The sequence below is a fragment of the Oncorhynchus gorbuscha genome, linkage group LG25, assembly GCF_021184085.1.
Source record: "Oncorhynchus gorbuscha isolate QuinsamMale2020 ecotype Even-year linkage group LG25, OgorEven_v1.0, whole genome shotgun sequence".
NCBI lineage: Eukaryota > Metazoa > Chordata > Actinopteri > Salmoniformes > Salmonidae > Oncorhynchus > Oncorhynchus gorbuscha.
This window is the reverse complement of record NC_060197.1, coordinates 11,803,520-11,821,548: the sequence shown is the minus strand read 5'-3', so window position 1 is coordinate 11,821,548 and position 18,029 is coordinate 11,803,520. Positions and strand designations below refer to the sequence as shown.

The 18,029-nt window shown below is 49.1% G+C and overlaps 1 protein-coding gene across 1 annotated transcript in view; it reads left to right on the top strand.

Annotated features, from left to right (window-relative positions):
• Positions 1 to 18,029, top strand: part of LOC124014465 (metallophosphoesterase domain-containing protein 1-like) — a 40,580-nt gene that overhangs the window by 21,734 nt on the left and 817 nt on the right. The window contains exons 5-7 of the mRNA XM_046329508.1: positions 15,405 to 15,520; positions 16,734 to 16,847; positions 17,656 to 18,029. The exon at positions 17,656 to 18,029 is cut by the window's right edge and continues 817 nt beyond it. Of these exons, the coding sequence (XP_046185464.1) occupies positions 15,405 to 15,520; positions 16,734 to 16,847; positions 17,656 to 17,777 (352 nt within the window). The 3' untranslated portion in view covers positions 17,778 to 18,029. The remainder of the gene's footprint in view (positions 1 to 15,404; positions 15,521 to 16,733; positions 16,848 to 17,655) is intronic.

Sequence of the window (18,029 nt, the reverse complement as noted above, 5' to 3'; positions counted from 1 at the left end):
TCCTCATGGGGGTCTGATTGCATGTGGCTCGCAGCATGGTGCTTTCTTGTCCGTCCCATGTCTCTGTCACAGACACACACACACACACACACACACACACACACAGCTCCACAATCCCTATCCCTACGCCCCAGTCTCCAGCCAAAATTAGATCCAAACATAGCATGCTGCATCCTACCCAAATCCTAACAATTTGTCATTCTCTGAAATGTGGAATCAAAAGGACAGCATGGGGGAGCAGTTGTGTGTGTGTGTGTGTGTGTGTGTGTGTGTGTGTGTGTGTGTGTGTGTGTGTGTGTGTGTGTGTGTGTGTGTGTGTGTGTGTGTGTGTGTGTGTGTGTGTGTGTGTGTGTGTGTGTGTGTGTGTGTGTGTGTGTGTGTCTCTGTTCCTGTTCTGACGGTAATGCAAGTTTAGAAGTCATTTGTCATGGGCGTATCGCAAAGCCACCCCGCGTCTCGGAGCTAAAGGGACATGGAGGCAGAATGGAAGGTGTGTGTCTGTGATGGAGGTAGAACAGAAGAGCCCCGAACCATAGTCTAACAGTAGTGTGGGAGGCATGGGAATTAGCCACAGTGGTCGTCTTTTCAAAGCCCAAACGAGGCAGAGCCGCTACACACAACACAAGCACAGAAACACAGCGGAACGATGGAGAAGGAGGAGAAGGAGGAGAAACTGGAACGAGTGAGGGGAGTTTTAATGGAGACCTGATCAACTGTGTTTGGGATTTTATTCATTTCTTTTTTTGAGTGTGTCTGAGAGGGCAGAGGTGGCAGCATTAGTGTAGTCTACAGCTGTGTGTGCGTGTGTGTGTCAGAATGTATGAGGTCTCGGGAACACATGTTTTGCTTTACACGGGGGAGAGAGAGCTCCTCGCTTCACTGCAGACTTCCAATGTAGCTAATCACATGGCTAATTAAGGAGATCACAACACTGTGGTGCGTGTGTGCGTGTGTGTGTGTGTGCCCTGCTGGTATAGCCAAGAAGTGAACTATAAATGATGTAGCCTATTTAAATGATTAGCAGAGACTGCGTGGGCCTGATTAATTTCATCGTAAACCAGTCCCTTAAAGGATGAATTGAATTGTGATTCAGTGGCAATCTCCACACCGATGATTCAATTCATTGTAAACCAGTTCCTTAAAGGATGAATTGAATTGTGATTCAGTGGTAATCTCCACACCGATGATTCAATTAATCGTAAACCAGTCCCTTTAACGATGAATTGAATTGTGATTCAGTGGTAATCTCCACACACCGATGATTCAAATCATCGTAAACCAGTCCCTTAAACGATGAATTGATTTGGGATTCAGTGGTAATCTCCACACCGATGATTCAATTCAACACAACTGTGTCGCCCTCACCTTGATCATGGACTGACCATTGAATGATCGGCCTTGTAGTTAAACATGTCATTTTAAACATGTTCTTTCCACAGCTTTAGTTCCACGTAGATCCTCCCGAGTATTTCACTCTCTTCACTGGTTTTCTCAAAGAAGCTTTGCGCTTCTTTTGGACTCGGCAGGGAGGTTGGAACACCAATGAGAGAGAGATATAGCAGGGAGATAGGAATGTTATTACAGAGAGGAGATAGTAAACGGGGGAGGGTGTAGAAAGAAGGTAAGAGAATGGTGTAAAGAAAGAGATGTAGAGATTGAGAGGCAGGAATGGTGAAAGGAGCGCGGGAAAGGGGGAGAGGTGGAGAAGAGGGGGGTGGAGAGAGTAACAGAGGCCTTATAGCGGCCCTCTCTGTGGAGTTAACTCTAAGTGTTCATAATGACCGTCTCTGAGGACGGCAGACACAGACACACACACACACATCTGAAGAGCGACGGGAGAGAGAGAGGGGGAGGACAGAGGAGAGAAATCAGGAGCTGTTTCTTGATGGGGGAGTGGTGGGATGAGGGAGAAATGTATCGCGCCCCACTGCTCTCCGAACGGAATAATTAAGCATGGAGATGCAAAAGACTCCTTAATTAGATTTTTTAATTATTTAGGAATTCACTTTTTTCTATAGTGGCCCAATTAAGAAAGCTCATCAGAAAAACTAAAGAGATGAAGAGAGTCTTCTCCTCTTCCTCCCCCTCTGCTTTCTTTGATTCATGGTGAGGGACAGAATACCTGCTCCCCCTGTTTTGAAAACTTCTCTGCTGAAGGGGGGATGGCAAGAAGGAGAGATCTCTTTGCGCTCTCTTTTTAATGAACAGGTGTTGTGATGTAGACTGAGAGGAGGGGTGGAGAATGGAGGGGCGAGAAAGAGGGAGAGAGGGACAGAATACTCCGAGGAGTTGTTAATAGCAGGACTCTAATGATCATGTAGAAATGATGAGGGTAATTTGACCTCTTTGGAAATAGTATATGAGTTCTAGCTGTTACTGCTGAACAGCTCTTACAGGATATAACGAGAGAGAGCGGGGGAGAGAGAGTGGGGGAGAGAGAGCAGGGGAGAGAGAGCGGGGAGAGAGAGCAGGGGAGAGAGAGCGGGGGGAGGAGAGCGGGGAGAGAGAGCAGGGGAGAGAGAGCGGGGGAGAGAGAGCGGGGGGAGAGAGAGCGGTGGAGAGAGAGCAGGGGAGAGAGAGCAGGGGAGAGAGAGCAGGGGAGAGAGAGCGGGGAGAGAGAGCAGGGGAGAGAGAGCGGGGAGAGAGAGCGGGGGAGAGAGAGCAGGGGAGAGAGAGCGGGGGAGAGAGAGCGGGGGAGAGAGAGCGGTGGAGAGAGAGCAGGGGAGAGAGAGCAGGGGAGAGAGCAGGGGGAGAGAGAGCAGGGGAGAGAGAGCAGGGGAGAGAGAGCAGGGGAGAGAGAGCAGGGGAGAGAGAGCAGGGGAGAGAGAGCGGGGGGAGAGAGAGCGGTGGAGAGAGAGCAGGGGAGAGAGAGCAGCGTGGGAGAGAGAGCAGGGGAGAGAGAGCAGGGGAGAGAGAGCGGGGAGAGAGAGCGGGGGAGAGAGAGCAGGGGAGAGAGCGGGGAGAGAGAGCAGGGGAGAGAGAGCGGGGGAGAGAGAGCAGGGGAGAGAGAGCGGGGAGAGAGAGCAGGGGAGAGAGAGCAGGGAGCGGGGGAGAGAGAGCAGGGGAGAGAGAGCGGGGGAGAGAGAGCAGGGGAGAGAGCAGGGGAGAGAGAGCAGGGGAGAGAGAGCAGGGGAGAGAGCAGGGGAGAGAGAGCAGGGGAGAGAGCAGGGGAGAGAGAGCGGGGGAGAGAGAGCAGCGTGGGAGAGAGAGCAGCGTGGGAGAGAGAGCAGGGGAGAGAGAGCAGCGTGGGAGAGAGAGCAGGGGAGACTTGTCGTCCTGCCCTGTGGGAACCAGCTAACTAGCTATAGTAGTGTCTCATGGTGGGTGTTAATTTTCTAGGACTGCTCACCAGAGGCCTTGCTAAATTAACATCTGATGTGCTCAGAGACTGTCCCAAAAACCCTGGAGCCCTGTGCTCTACCCATCCTTCTCTCTCCCCTCCTCTTTTCTTCTTTCTCTCTTGTTCGTCCACATCGCCTGTTTCCAGTGGTTGAGGTGTATTCCCCAATTGGGATAGTGAGGTAGCCTATGATGAACACTGAGTAGTAATAAACGGCCACTTAAGGTTTGGAGAGGAAAAGGGAGAGAAAAACTACCTTCTTCAGCACTTGTAGATTCTCCTTGTTATTTAATCTCTTTCCCTCTATTCTCGTTCTCTTTCTCTAAGTGCTGTCAGTCTCTGTCCCTGCCGGTGAGTAAACACACTTATGGTGAGGCGTTAAGAAGGGAGGGAGAGAGAGAATGAACGAGGAAGGAGAGGAGGAGAAGGCGTTTAGTGTGTCTTGTTCCTGTAGGGATTTCTCTTTAAATTACCTGTTAAATGGCTTGTGTGTGTTTGTGTGTGTGTGTGTCTGTGTGTGTGTGTGTCTGTGTGTGTGTCTGTGTGTGTGTCTGTGTGTGTCTGTGTGTCTGTGTGTCTGTGTGTGTGGTGCTGTAGGCCATCATCTTTGGTTACACACAAATGCTTCCCCTCCAAGGCATGTGAGCTTCATAATACATTTGAATTAAAGTGATTATGTCTGTATGTTCTCCCTCTTCTCCTCTCTGTTTCTTGCACACACACACAGATATAGTGTTGTTCTCAGCGTATAGTTTCTCCCTTGCGGTCTCAGTCGGGTCAGGCAGTGAGCAGTCACTGGTCAGTGTCCTTGTTGACCACAATTAGACCACATAGTCAGAACCAGTCTAGAGGACCAGGAATGCTTGTCCAAAAAGGCATCAGGGGTGTGAGTGGGGTTGTATGATGCTGTGAGTGTTTGTGTGTGTGGGGTGATTTCTTCCCCCTTAGGGTGTCTCTGTCCTCTATATCAGACCCTTCTGCTGTGCTGGCACGCGTGCTGCCATGATGCCCAGCACTGGTTCAGAACAGGGTCCCTCTTCACCCCCACCTGCCATATTTTCACCCCACCCTCCACCATCCCATCAACCTCCATCTTTGGCAAATCAGTATGTTTCCTTATGCACAGGAGACTGGTGGATGGGAGGGAGGGAGTAACAGTAGAAGGCTCTCCTTTTTCTTTTCCTTTCTTTCCTGTTCTTCTCCCTCCCTCTGAGAGGGAGAACTTTGAAATAATTTGTGTCTCGTGGGTTTTTACACATTCTAATTTCCAACTAAATGGGACATCTGTTTGAGAAAGGGAAGATTTGCCACGGTTGCCAAGGCAACTATCACTCTGAAGGAGTTGGAAAAAAGAAGTCCAACAGCTTTTCTGGACAGAATTAGACTGTAGTGGATGTAGCTAACGCACATTATCCCTCCAAGACAAACACAGCTTAGACACATGCTAGTTCCTCTGTCTTTTGCTCTCTGTCACTCGCCCTCTTTCTCTCTCGCTCTTTCCCTCCTCCCCTCACTTTTTGCCTCATCCCCCTTTTTCTCTCCCCCTCTCTCCCTATCCCCCCCCCCCCTGCAGAATCATAAGAAGAAAAAGATACGCGTCACATTGAGATCTGCCACCAATTAAAAAGGAAAGCCCCTCCCCCATATCTCCACTCTTTCCCCCGTCTCCCCCACTGCCGTTTCAACTGTCTCTCCTCCTCTGTGAAGCCACCTCTTCCTCCATGGTAATTGGTCATTATTTAGAACAGGAAGGGACAAATGTGCTTCCCTAGCACTTCTAAATGCTATTTAAATGGGAATTCATTATGTTCTACGCTAACAGGGTTAGCGCCTAGCGCCACGGCTGTTATTAGGGAAATGTGGAAATGAGACAAGCAGGCAGGCGGCAGTCTAGGCTCAACCATGGGAATCAAAATACGACAAAGACCTGTTGTGACACTCTACAGAGGTGTGTTTGGAATGGAGTCAGACTAGACCATGGATGATGGGCGTATGGGCAGGTATGGACACAGGAGAACGTCTAGGAGGGCTAGTGTCAGGTATAAGAGGCTAGAGATGTCCGATCTTTTAATCAACCTGCAGCTTACTTCAAAGTGGTTAGTGTGCATTGGACCTTATGACCATGTTGACCCATATCAGTGTTAACCAAATGGGAGATCAACTCATGGCTTTAACATCATGAGTGCCGGAAACAAGATCCCTACTTTAAGCATTAGGCGGGTCAACGCACAGACAAATCTTTAAGGGGAACCTTGCTGGCATATTTGGGTGTATTCTGTTCCTCACTCTGCCCCCTCCCCTCTTTCTTTCTTGGCCCTCCTCTGTCCTCCCCCCCCCAAAGCCTGCAGGGTTTGGACCCCTCTCTCCATTGCCGCTCCAGGCACCTCCATATGACACAGCTCTCACCCACCTGCTCTCATCACACACACACACACACACACACACACACACACACACACACACACACACACACACACACACACACACACACACACACACACACACACACACACACACACACACACACACACACACACACACACACACACACACACACACACACACACACTGGGCTGCTGCAGCTTTCTTCCACCTGCTGCAACAAGGGAGGTTTACACAATGTTGGAAGCAGGCGCTGCCTACTCCCCTACCTCTCCACACACACATGCTGCTGACATACACACACGTTGAACACACACACATTGAACACACACACACACACACACATACTTCCACAGAGAGACTCACTTCCTCATCCCCTTAGTCTTTCTTTGTCTTCCAATCTTCCTGTCTCTGTCTGTTTGTCCGTCGGCCTCTCATTTCTCCCCCCATGCTTCTCTTCTTCTCTCATTTTCTCCTTCCTTTCTCTCTTTCACACTTTTCTGTCAAGTGTATCCACTTTGTGAGAAGACGTAGGTGGCGGCATGTGGACGTCCACATGAATCCCCCTCCCACCCTAGCGGCAACGTTAGTGCAACGTTAGTGTAACGTGTCACTGTGCATCCTGTGAGATCAGCATCCGACGGGAGCTCATTATCGCTGGGCATGAATTCGTCTGTCAGGACCCAGCAGATTTGTCATCTCTCAGTACCTCGCACTACCCATCCAGGGATAGGGGGAGGAGAGGAAGAGGGAGAGAGGAGGGGGGTCTTTGTTCGGGGTAGTTGGCTACAGAATCTGGAGAAACTCACAGAGCATTTCATGACCGTCGCAGGGTAACTATTCCTGACAGTGCATGTCATAGGGATCCATGACAGATGTGTCATAGTGCGACTATGTGTCTTAATATTGGAACCTTGTGAGGACAAGGTGACATAAATGTGTTTACTGCATATTGCTTGAGATTGTATCGGCAACTGTGTTGTAACTTATAAATTCATGGTAAAATACTTATTTTGAAAAAGGGCAGTAAATTGCTGAAACATTGTCAATAGAAGCGTTCTTTCCTCCTCATTCTCTCGGGTTAATATGGTAAGAAATGCTTTTAGCCTGATTTAGTGTCAGAGCTTCACTTTCTGTTTTATGGTGCGATGTAAAACACCAGAAATATTGGTGATAATACGATAGCGAATGACCCAGATGTCATATTCTGCCATGTAGCCCGAAGTTCCTGCAAAGTCCTGTGTATGTTTAACTACTAGTAGTCTTTCCTAAGTCCCACTTTATTGCATGTCACTGAGGTAGATTTGACGTGTGGGCAGATGTACAATTATGAAGCGTAAGCTATAGCACAGGTATAGGAGAGACGTGTGTGAGAGGCTCAGTCCCTGATCAGACACGGTTTCCTCTGAGATTCTGACTGGGCTAGTTTCTGCTGATCTGTACTTCTCTGTTTCTAAAAAAAGTAAAAAAATATTTAGAAAGGGAGAGGGGGAGAGGCACGGTGGAGAGGCGAGGGGGAGAGGCACGGAGGAGAGGGGGAGAGAGGCACGGCGGAGAGGGGGGGCACGGAGGAGAGGGGGAGAGGCACGGCAGAGGGGGGCATGGAGGCGGGGGGGAGGCACGGAGAAGGGGGGAGAGGCACGGAGGAGGGGGAGAGGCACGGAGGAGGGGGGAGAGGCACGGCGGGGAGGGGGAGAGAGGCACGGCGGAGAGGGGGGGCACGGAGTAGAGGCACGGCAGAGAGGGGGGAGAGGCACGGAGGAGGGGGGAGAGGCATGGAGGAGGGGGAGAGAGGCACGGCGGAGAGGGGGAGGCACGGAGTAGAGGCACGGAGGAGAGGGGGAGAGGCACGGCAGAGAGGGGGGGCACGGAGTAGAGGCACGGAGGAGAGGGGGAGAGGCACGGAGGAGGGGGAGAGAGGCACGGAGGAGAGGGGGAGAGGCACAGAGGAGGGGGAGAGAGACACGGAGGAAGGGGAGAGAGGCACGGCGGAGAGGGGGAGGCACGGAGTAGAGGCACGGAGGAGAGGGGGAGAGGCACGGCAGAGAGGGGGGGGCACGGAGTAGAGGGGGAGAGGCACGGCAGAGAGGGGGGCACGGAGTAGAGGCACGGAGGAGAGGGGGAGAGGCACGGAGGAGGGGAGAGAGGCACGGAGGAGAGGGGGAGAGGCACGGAGGAGGGGGAGAGAGACACGGAGGAAGGGGAGAGAGGCACGGAGGAGGGGGAGAGAGGCATGGGGGGGGACGGAGGAGGGGGGAGAGGCATGGAGGAGGGGGGGGCACGGAGGAGGGGGGAGAGGCACGGCGGAGAGGGGGGCACGGAGTACAGGCACGGAGGAGAGGGGGAGAGGCACGGCAGAGAGGGGGAGAGGCACGGAGGAGGGGGGAGAAGCATGGGGGGGGCATGGAGGGGGATTGGGGGCAAGGAGGAGAGGGAAGCGAGGATGGACAGGGATGCGTTTGTCTTTTCTGACATCCAACTTGATTACAGAGGAAGAGCAGCAAGCAGGAGGGAGAGGAAGAGTGACAGAGGAAGAGAGGAGAGCAGGAACAAGAGACACATCTATTCATCTGTCACTAACCTTACGCATCAGTCCCTCTGTTGCCCTCTCTCTCTCTCTCTCTCTCTCTCTCTCTCTCTCTCTCTCTCTCTCTCTCTCTCTCTCTCTCTCTCTCTCTCTCTCTCTGTGTCTGTCTCTCATTTCTCTTTCTTTAGCTATCTGGTGGTATGTCTGTATCACTCTTTTTTTCCCATTTCTAATTCTTCCTTCTCTTTTTAGTCTTTGTCTATCCGTCTCTCCTTCTCCCTACAGTGTATAATATATTTATTTTCCCCCTATTTTCTCCTCTCCTAATTCCCTCCACCCCTCATCGTTCCCCTTTAGAGGAAGTCTGCCTGCGTTTTATTAAATGTGGGAATCATCAGTCTATAGGGAGACTGAGACCTGCCAGGTGTGTGTGTGTGTGTGTGTGTGTGTGTGTGTGTGTGTGTGTGTGTGTGTGTGTGTGTGTGTGTGTGTGTGTGTGTGTGTGTGTGTGTGTGTGTGTGTGTGCGTGTGCGTGTGCGTGTGTGCATGCGTGCATGTGAGTGGGCAAGAGTGTTTGTGCATGCGAGTGTGTGAAAGCGTGTTTGTGCATGCGAGTGTGTGAGATCGTGTGTGCATGTGAGTATGTGATCGACACGGGGTGGTGGGAACAATGTTTCAGCATTTCACCAAACAAGCAGAATTAATGACACAGTGGAGGAGTAGATATGAGAGAGAGAGAGGTGGGAGCTCTGGGATTTATGGGGGGGTAGTGGTTGGTTTAGACAGCAGCTGCGCTTCATTGATGGGGCTCGCTGTGGGAATGGATGAAATCAGCTTGATTTGACAAAGAAATGTAGATTTTCGAGAGGAAATGTACAGGCAGCTTCACATCTGTATAATATTGTTGTGTGCTGCTGCTGCTAGTTTAATAAAGATGAGTTTTTTATTGACAGAATATATGCTCTCCTTTGAGAAAACCCTATAAGAACACACGTCTGGCTTTAAACCTAACATTGAAGGTGGTGGGGGTTCTTGGGTTGTGTGCTGCTGCTGCTGATGAGTGTGAAGCTGTGAATGAGCACAGCTGTGAGGCTGACTGCTACTGGTCCAGAGCACCAGGCCTTTCAGACTTCACACAAGACAAGTGTCTCTGTACCCATCACTGTTTTGTTGATGAGGCCTGGTGTGTGTGTGTGTGGGGGGGGGATCTCCCTGCACTCTGTCACAGATGGGCTCTGCGACGCCACGTACGTCTGCTCCAGTTTCACCAGAATGGTTGGACACTCTGAGACTACTGCTGTACAGGGGTGTGTCTGTGTATAACAAGATGTATATCAGCTCAGAGGGGGTTGTGCAGGTGTGTGTGTGTGTGTGTGTGTGTGTGTGTGTGTGTGTGTGTGTGTGTGTGTGTGTGTGTGTGTGTGTGTGTGTGTGTGTGTGTGTGTGTGTGTGTGTGTGTGTGTGTGTGTGTGTGTGTGTGTGTGTGTGTGTGTGTGTGTGTCAGTCCCGGGGCTAGACATTGACTGGTGTAGCTCAGTGACTGTACTGTGTTTAGTGGATGAGAGCTCTGTGGTAGTCCGTCACCTAATCCTCCACCCACCCAGTGCTTAGACCCCCTACTGCGCTCACCACTCGCCTGCAATTAAGCCATTACAGAGACACACACACAGGCGCTGAGAGGGGGAAAGATGGGAGGAGAGACAGACTACAAAACAGCATTGCTTGATTTCCCGTGTGTCAACATTTACTGATAAAGTTTCCCTGTTTCGGTGTCTTGTGTGTGTTCATATTTCTTTCTAAATGTTTTGTGTGTGTGTGTGTCAGCGTGTCAGCCCGCTTCCTCCTGACCCTGCTGGGTGTTACATAAGTCATGCTGAGGGCCAATATGTCCCCAATCTGCCTCTCCACAGAGAGAGGGGAAGTGGGGATGGGGGCAGGTAGAGGTAAAGAGGTGGAGAGGTGAGATTAGACAGGAAGAGAGGGAGGGAGAGAGTGGGTGCTCACTAGAAGACAGAAATATAGAAGGAGGAATAGATGGGTTGAGTTATGGTACACGGATAGATACAATGAAGATGGAGAATAACGGATTAAGTGAGGACATGGGGAAATGAAGAAAGATGGTGTCGGGAAGAACAGGAGGGTATGGTGGTGTTGAAGTAAGGACTGTTCTGTAGCTCACACAGGGAAAGGGGGGATATCTAGTCAGTTGTACAACCGAAATGTGTCTTCCGCATTTAACCCAACCCCTCTGAATCAGAGAGGTGCGGGGGTCTGCCTTAATCCACATCATCGGTGCCCGGGGAGCAGTTGTTGGGGGTTAACTGCCTTGCTCAATGGCAGAACGGCTGATTCGAACCAGCGACCTTTCGGTTACTGCAGGCTGGGCCCTGTCACATTTCTTATCCTCATGACTGTCAGAGTCAGATATACAGTACTCTGCCTTTCAGCCTTCTCTCTCTCTCCTTCCCCATCTCTTATTTTCCCTCTATCCCACTACCTTTCTTTCCCTCTCTCCCCCTCTCTCTCTCTGCATCAGTGTCGGTGTCCGTTCCTTTCCCTATCTCTCTCCTTCCCCTTTTCTCTCCCTCCGTCTCAGTAGTCCTGCAGTGAGGATCAATCTTGCCGGGTGGACTGGCTTGTGTGTGTGTGTGTGTGTGTGTGTGTGTGTGTGTGTGTGTGTGTGTGTGTGTGTGTGTGTGTGTGTGTGTGTGTGTGTGTGTGTGTGTGTGTGTGTGTGTGTGTGTGTGTGTGTGTGTGTGTGTGTGTGTGTGTGTGTGTGTGTGTGTGTGTGTGTGTGTGTGTGTGTGTGTGTGTGTGTGTGGTAGTCGTGATTAAACATCCAAGTCTGTACATTAACCATTGTGTGTGGGAGGGAGAAAAGTGTGCGCTGAGAAAGGTTTAGAGTTGGGATTAATAATGGAAAAGAGAAAGAAACGTATTTCTCTGTAACATGAAATAGCGTCTTCTTGGAGTCAAACTCTCTCCTGCTTCTCCCATGTACCAGCGCGGGCTATGTTTCTGTAAATTAACTTATAAATGTCCTATTGAACGATTTGAATCCTATTGTGTGTGATAGAGAGAATGGGACAGAAGCAGTGTTGATGCTACTTCTTCAACTGACTCATTTTAAAATGGCTCCTCATTGGCTCATGGAGTAGACTTAAACAAAGAGGACAATGGGAGATATCAGACAGTCAGAGGACATAGAGTACCTAGCAGTATTTACTAGTATCTAGTACTGACAGAGAGAAGTTCCCTCAGAGTAGAATGTATTGTTTGTGTGTAATTACCCAGTAATAGGAAGCAGTGTTAACAGTCAGTAGCCTGTGTTTGAACTAGCCCACCTAGCCTCCAGGCTAGTGAATGAGTAACTGAGAACAGGAAGGCTGCTAAAAGCATCTCTAAGCAGCTCTGTTGACCTCTATCTGAGCAGTGGCGTCCCAACGGACCTCTCCCACCCCGGAACACTTTTAATTGAAACAGGCTCTTAACGAGGTTAGGAGGAGGGGGGGGGGGGAGACACACGTCAAGTGGTGCGGAGAGGCAGGGGGTTTAATAAGAAAAACTCAGCTCTTAGGAGTGACAAGTGACAGCAACCCCCTTTAGTATTACCCAGATGTGAGCATACGCGTACACATGCACACACATACAGTACATGCACATACACACAGTCTAATAAGAGCACACAAGCAGAGAGTGTGTGTGTGTGTGTGTGTGTGTGTGTGTGTGTGTGTGTGTGTGTGTGTGTGTGTGTGTGTGTGTGTGTGTGTGTGTGTGCGTGTGTTTTCCTCCCCTTCCTTCCAGGCTGTTATTAGGGTCGTTAAGTCGACAGTAGCTCTTAATTAACTCAAGCTGAGGTGATGATGGTGGGGTGTGACTGCATCCACTCTGATTCTCTGAGAAATAACAAACTTGAAATGAACACACACAAACACACTCCTATAGCATACACACATTCATTAGCTGTCTCTCTGGTTGCGCCTCCCTCATCTATTCCGTCTTCCTATTCTGCTTCTCTTCATACTGTCTGTCAAAAGATATATAGAGAGAACCCAGACTTGTTCTATACTGTATAGATACCACTCTCTTATGTGTTTTCTCTCCGTTTTTCTTCAACTCCATTTCTCTACCTTTCTCTTTTCCCGTCTCACAACATCACTAAAGCAAGCTCCCTCATTCTCTCTTTCGTCTTTTGTCTCTCTTTCTCTATTTCTCACCAAGCGTGTTCCTCTCTAGACCTCAGGATAAGTCTGGAATTGATTTAGATTTAAAATTCCTCTTCTGGCGTGCTGTTTTTCTTCCTAACGACTGTGAAGTTAACAAAAGTGTGTGTGTGTGTGGTTAACGCCTCGCGCCCCTCAGCACTGCCTGATTCGTTAATCATTCATGGGCTTTCTCCAATGATATCATTAAGCTTCTGAATGGAGAAACACACACAAACACACACATACACACACTGAAATAGTTACACACACACATTACTGAGGGCGAGACTGATCTCCTATTTGTTTTCAAACCTTCTATAATATTACCCTGTTAAGTAAAGTGGTGTTTTGGGTAAACCTGACTCTCTCTCTCTCTCTCTCTCTCTCTCTCTCTCTCTCTCTCTCTCTCTCTCTCTCTCTCTCTCTCTCTCTCTCTCTCTCTCTCTCTCTCTTTCTCTTCTCTCTCTCTCTCTCTCTCTCTCTCTCTCTCTCTCTCTTGTCAGTCTCTCTCTCCCTCTCTCTGTCAGTCTCTCTCTCTCTCTCTCTCTGTCAGTCTCTCTCTCTGTCAGTCTCTCTCTCTCTCTCTCTCTCTCTCTCTCTCTCTCTCTCTCTCTCTCTCTCTCTCTCTCTCTTTGTCAGTCTCTCTCTCTCCCTCTCTCTGTCAGTCTCTCTCTCTCTCTCTCTCTCTCTCTCTCTCTCTCTCTCTCTGTCAGTCTCTCTCTCTCTGTCAGTCTCTCTCTCTGTCAGTCTCTCTCTCTGTCAGTCTCTCTCTCTGTCAGTCTCTCTCTCTGTCTGTCTCTCTCTCTGTCAGTCTCTCTCTCTCTCTCTCTCTCTCTCTCTCTCTCTCTCTCTCTCTCTCTCTCGCTTTAGAAAAGGGGGAAAAGAATCACATCAAATGAAAGTGATTTTTACGCCGTTGTTTTTTCCCAGCGTGCTTTGCTTTGCCCCTAGACGACGCCTAGGGATCCAGCGTTCTAACTCAAACATCTGTTTCCTTCTTTTTCATATCCGTAACAAATAACAAACCTATCTTTAATATGCTGAGCACGTCCCCAATTCTCCTCCCTAACTGCACCAAAAAACGCTAGTTTATTTCTAATCCCTTTCCTGGTCAAATCCTATTCATATCGTGGAGATGTTATCCATAGTATTATGTTCTTTTAGTTTTCGTGTTTAGACTGAAATCAGAAGAATCAGGGTTTTTCCTGGAGTGAAGTTGCACTCTCACAGTTAAATCAGTGTATCTTCCTTTTGCTACTGGGATAAGGATGTGACATGTTACACTGCTGACATGAGACATTTTATATGGTCCATGTGCTTATAAAATAATACAGTCAGATGCACCTTCAGAGTCAGATGAACTCGTGGATACCATTTTTATGTCTCTGCATCCAGTATGAAGGAAGTTGGTGGTAGTATCATGATCCAATGCTAACTAGCGTTAGCGCAACGCCTGGAAGTCTATAGGTATCTGCTAGCCGGCTAGATACTTTATAGCATGTGATTTTGGCCCTAGTGGTAGAAAATCCCAGACTTTTAACTTGAGATGAGCTGGAAGTGGGAACAGAAAGAAGAAATGCAAGTATTTACATAATGTACAAACTCATTCTTTTCTCTCTCATTCCCTTCATCTCTATCTCATTCCATCACCATGTCTCTCTCAATAGCCCCTTAATTCTTTCTCATCTCCCCTTTTCCCTTTCTACCCCCCTTCTCTATCTCTCTGTCTCTCTCATTCTCTTTTTATCGAACCCTCTTAGGGAAATTACAGTCCAATTGCGATTACCAGAGAAAAGTGTTTTTCCTCTTCATCTCTCCATTCAGATATGAAGAGGGGATGGATGGGTTGTGTCTCAAATGCCACTCTATTCTCAATATAGCTCTGGTCAAAAGTAGTGCACTAGGGAATATGGTGCCATTTGGAACGCATATGAGACTGGCAGCTCATCTCATTTTAATTGAGACATCCATGTTAAGACGGACATGAATATTTAACCGGCCCAATTAATATGCTAAGGCCAATTTAAATGTTTTAAAATTCCCTGTGTAAATTATTGAAATTGCGTTCACTGGGAACTTCAGATGTTTCATAAAGTGTTTAGGCTCTGATGTCCCGAAGTGATGGAATTTTAATGGAGTAGATTCAAGCTGAAATGGGACACCGTTTCCCATGATGCATCTCTCACTCTGTCTCCTTAACCTCTCAGGCAGTGACCCCAGGGTTGGGACCATCACCAAATGTATCCTGCTGTATTATACCACTAGGTCTCTTTAATCAAGTGTGTGTGTACATGTGTGTGTGTGTGGGGGGCACACACACTCTCGCTTGCATACGTACACAAACGGCAGGAAATGATAAAACAGCCTCCATCTGACGTTCCACTGAAGCGCCAAGCGACGGACGGCGTGGCGCCGATAAAAGTTGGCTTTTCCAGTGACTGCCCTCTGCAAATGAACAAAAGCCGGCGGTAAGAGAGCTAACGGCGCCGTCATCGTGGTTACACACGCGTGGCTCGCCTTACGGTACAGAGGAAGATGGATCTGAGGACTCATTGTTAGTGACATGTTAATTTCTCCACCGTCACTCACCCACCAGAGGCGTCTGCTATCAAAGTGAAGGGACACGGACCCAGCCTCCAAGTCCCTCTCTTCCTCTCTCCTCTTTTCCTCTCTTCTCTTTTCCCCTCCCGTCCTGGAAGGCTCCAATGCCGACTGTTGAATCAAGCGGACGTTAATGTTTAATGTTGATTTGATTTGTCAGAGCAGATGATTGAGGTTCAGAGATGAAGTGCCATTTTGGCTATCACACTTAATCTGTCCCCCCGCAGGGCTCTCCCCCCGCAGGGCTCTCCCTTATTAGAGATAATGATCTGATGGGTGATTTTGTTGACAGTGATATGATATACTGTATTAATCTCTCTCTCTCGTTCTCTCTCTTTCTCTGAGCCAGGCAGCCATGGTACTATGGCTGGGGGTTCAACCTGCCAAGAGGTCAGGCTCTGTTGGACAAGTGGAACCAGATTCCCGACTCCACTGACATACTGGTCACACACTGCCCCCCACTGGGTGAGGGAGACATTACACCTGGGGGACACAATCATGAGACATCATCGCACACACGTTACAAACACACGCACATTCACACACGCACATGTGAGCACACTCAGTGCTTTGATAGACTGTCAAATCAGTAATACTTTCTGAATAATCTGTCATTTATTCCTGTTATCATCCTCGTGTAAATATCTACCCACACTTACATACACATTTGCATAACACACGCACACTTTCACAGCTCATCTCCCGCTGCAGCTGGGAGATGCTCAGACGAGTGTGTGTGATTGATTTCTGTGGCTGCTGCGTGGCGTCTCGCCTCTAAACACAGGGAGTTATTTTCCGTTCAGTTTAGCCAAGTGTCTCCAGCTCCCCTCTCCTCATAAGCCACCGGCATATGGAGCAGCTACAGCGGGCCACTAATGCCTATTAGAGGGAGAGACAAAGAGGGATAGAGAGGAGGGGGAGAGAGAGGGAGAAAGAGGTGGGGAAGAAGGAGAGAGAGGAGGCTGGGGAGGAGAAGGAGAGAGAGGGAGGTGGAGAAGAGAGAGATAGAGAGACAGAGGGAAAGAATGGACAGAGAACTACAGAGAGACCAGACCGTTGGTCTAGAGAAAGAGGAAGAGAAGGATACAACAGAAAGCGAGGGGCTAGACGTAAAGTGACCGAGAAGAAAGAGTGAGAGGGGCGGTTCGTTCGCACTGCGGCAAAAACCATCGTCTTTTATGGGGCGCGATAAAGCGATGGAATGGAGATGGAGGAAAGGAGGAATATGGCCTTTTTTTATCTAACGATGAGGAGGAAGATACATAGGAGGAACAAATCTGTATGAAAGCTGTTTACTCACCAGCTGCCTTAAAACAAGCAGAGAATTAGTCGAGTGTCCAGAAATGGAGACAGAGCCATTACTCTTCACATCACAAAAGTCTCCACGGACTTGTAAAGTAGCCCAAAGTGATTTGAGTTTTTTTTTGCTGAAATACATTTACTTATTTCGAGCTTTTCACTAGATTTCAAAGCACTTTGTGTCACCCCACCCACCACCAATGTGTGCATGGCACGAGAAAAAACAGTCCTGATAGTGTTTCTATAGACTCAGCGGTATGCTTCCTATAGAAGTGACACTAAATCAGTCTCTCTCTCTCTCTCCCTCTCTCTCTCTCTCTCTCTCTCTCTCTCTCTCTCTCTCTCTCTCTCTCTCTCTCCCGTGTCACACTGTGTGTAGGGTTCCTGGACTGGGTTCCTAAGAAGATGCAGCGGGTGGGCTGTATGGAGCTGCTCAACACTGTCCAGAGGAGAGTACAGCCCAAGCTGCACGTGTTCGGACACATCCACGAAGGTACACACACACACACACACACACACACACACACACACACACACACACACACACACACACACACACACACACACACACACACACACACACACACACACACACACACACACACACACATACACACTTTCATTCTGTATGAATGAGGTTTCTCATACTGCTACACAAGCCTACATATTTAAATCAGATTATCGATCTTGTAGCACAAGGTCTTTGGAGTGCGTCATTATGACTTGTTTATGGATTCTTGCCACGAGGCTGTATTTGATTCTATTAAAGGCATACATTATGCCTGGAAGTGGTACTGCAGCGTCTCATCCAGGCCAGGGGGGACTGGGAGGCCTTCTCTCCAGGCTGAGTGATTCTTTTTTGGGGTTAGCAGCTCAGTGTGGGTCCCCCGGAGCACCATGGCCCCTTCGGAGAGGACCAGATTAGTAACTAGATCAGATTCACACAGGGAGGAACAGGCCGGATTTAGCCTTGCGTGTGGATCTGTGCGACTGAGATAGATTGGGAGCAAGGAAGAAGGGAGAGAAAGGGAATTGTAGCTTTTGTCATTTGTCACACGTTCTTTATATCAGACCGGTTCGTTCTGAGTGATTGAAAAAGGCCAAAAAATATCTCACCTGTAAATCATTTCCTACATGTCAAACGAGATGCAGTTGTCAGTGTTAGATGTGGATAGTTCTGTCAATAAAGGGAAATGTAGAGAGTGTAAAGAAGTCAATGAATAAATGAGTGTTACTGTCAGTCTGTCTTTCTCTCCCTCTCTAACAGTCGTCTCCCTTCCTCTCTCCTCTACCTCCTCCAGGTTATGGTATGATGACAGACGGCACCACCACGTTCGTCAACGCCTCGGCCTGCACCGTCAACTTCCAGCCCATGAACCCGCCCATCGTCTTCGACCTGCCCAATCCCACCAGGACCACATGACTAGAGAAGCCCCGCCCTGCTGAGCCCCCCTCCAATCAGGAGACAAGTGGTGGGAAGGCAGATAGGTGAGGGTGGTGGGCAGGTGTGGTGGAGTACTGTATATAGTCAAGGCTCTAACGGATGCTGTGTGTGTGTGTGTGTGTGTGTGTGTGTGTGTGTGTGTGTGTGTGTGTGTGTGTGTGTGTGTGTGTGTGTGTGTGTGTGTGTGTGTGTGTGTGTGTGTGTGTGTGTGTGTGTGTGTGTGTGTGTGTG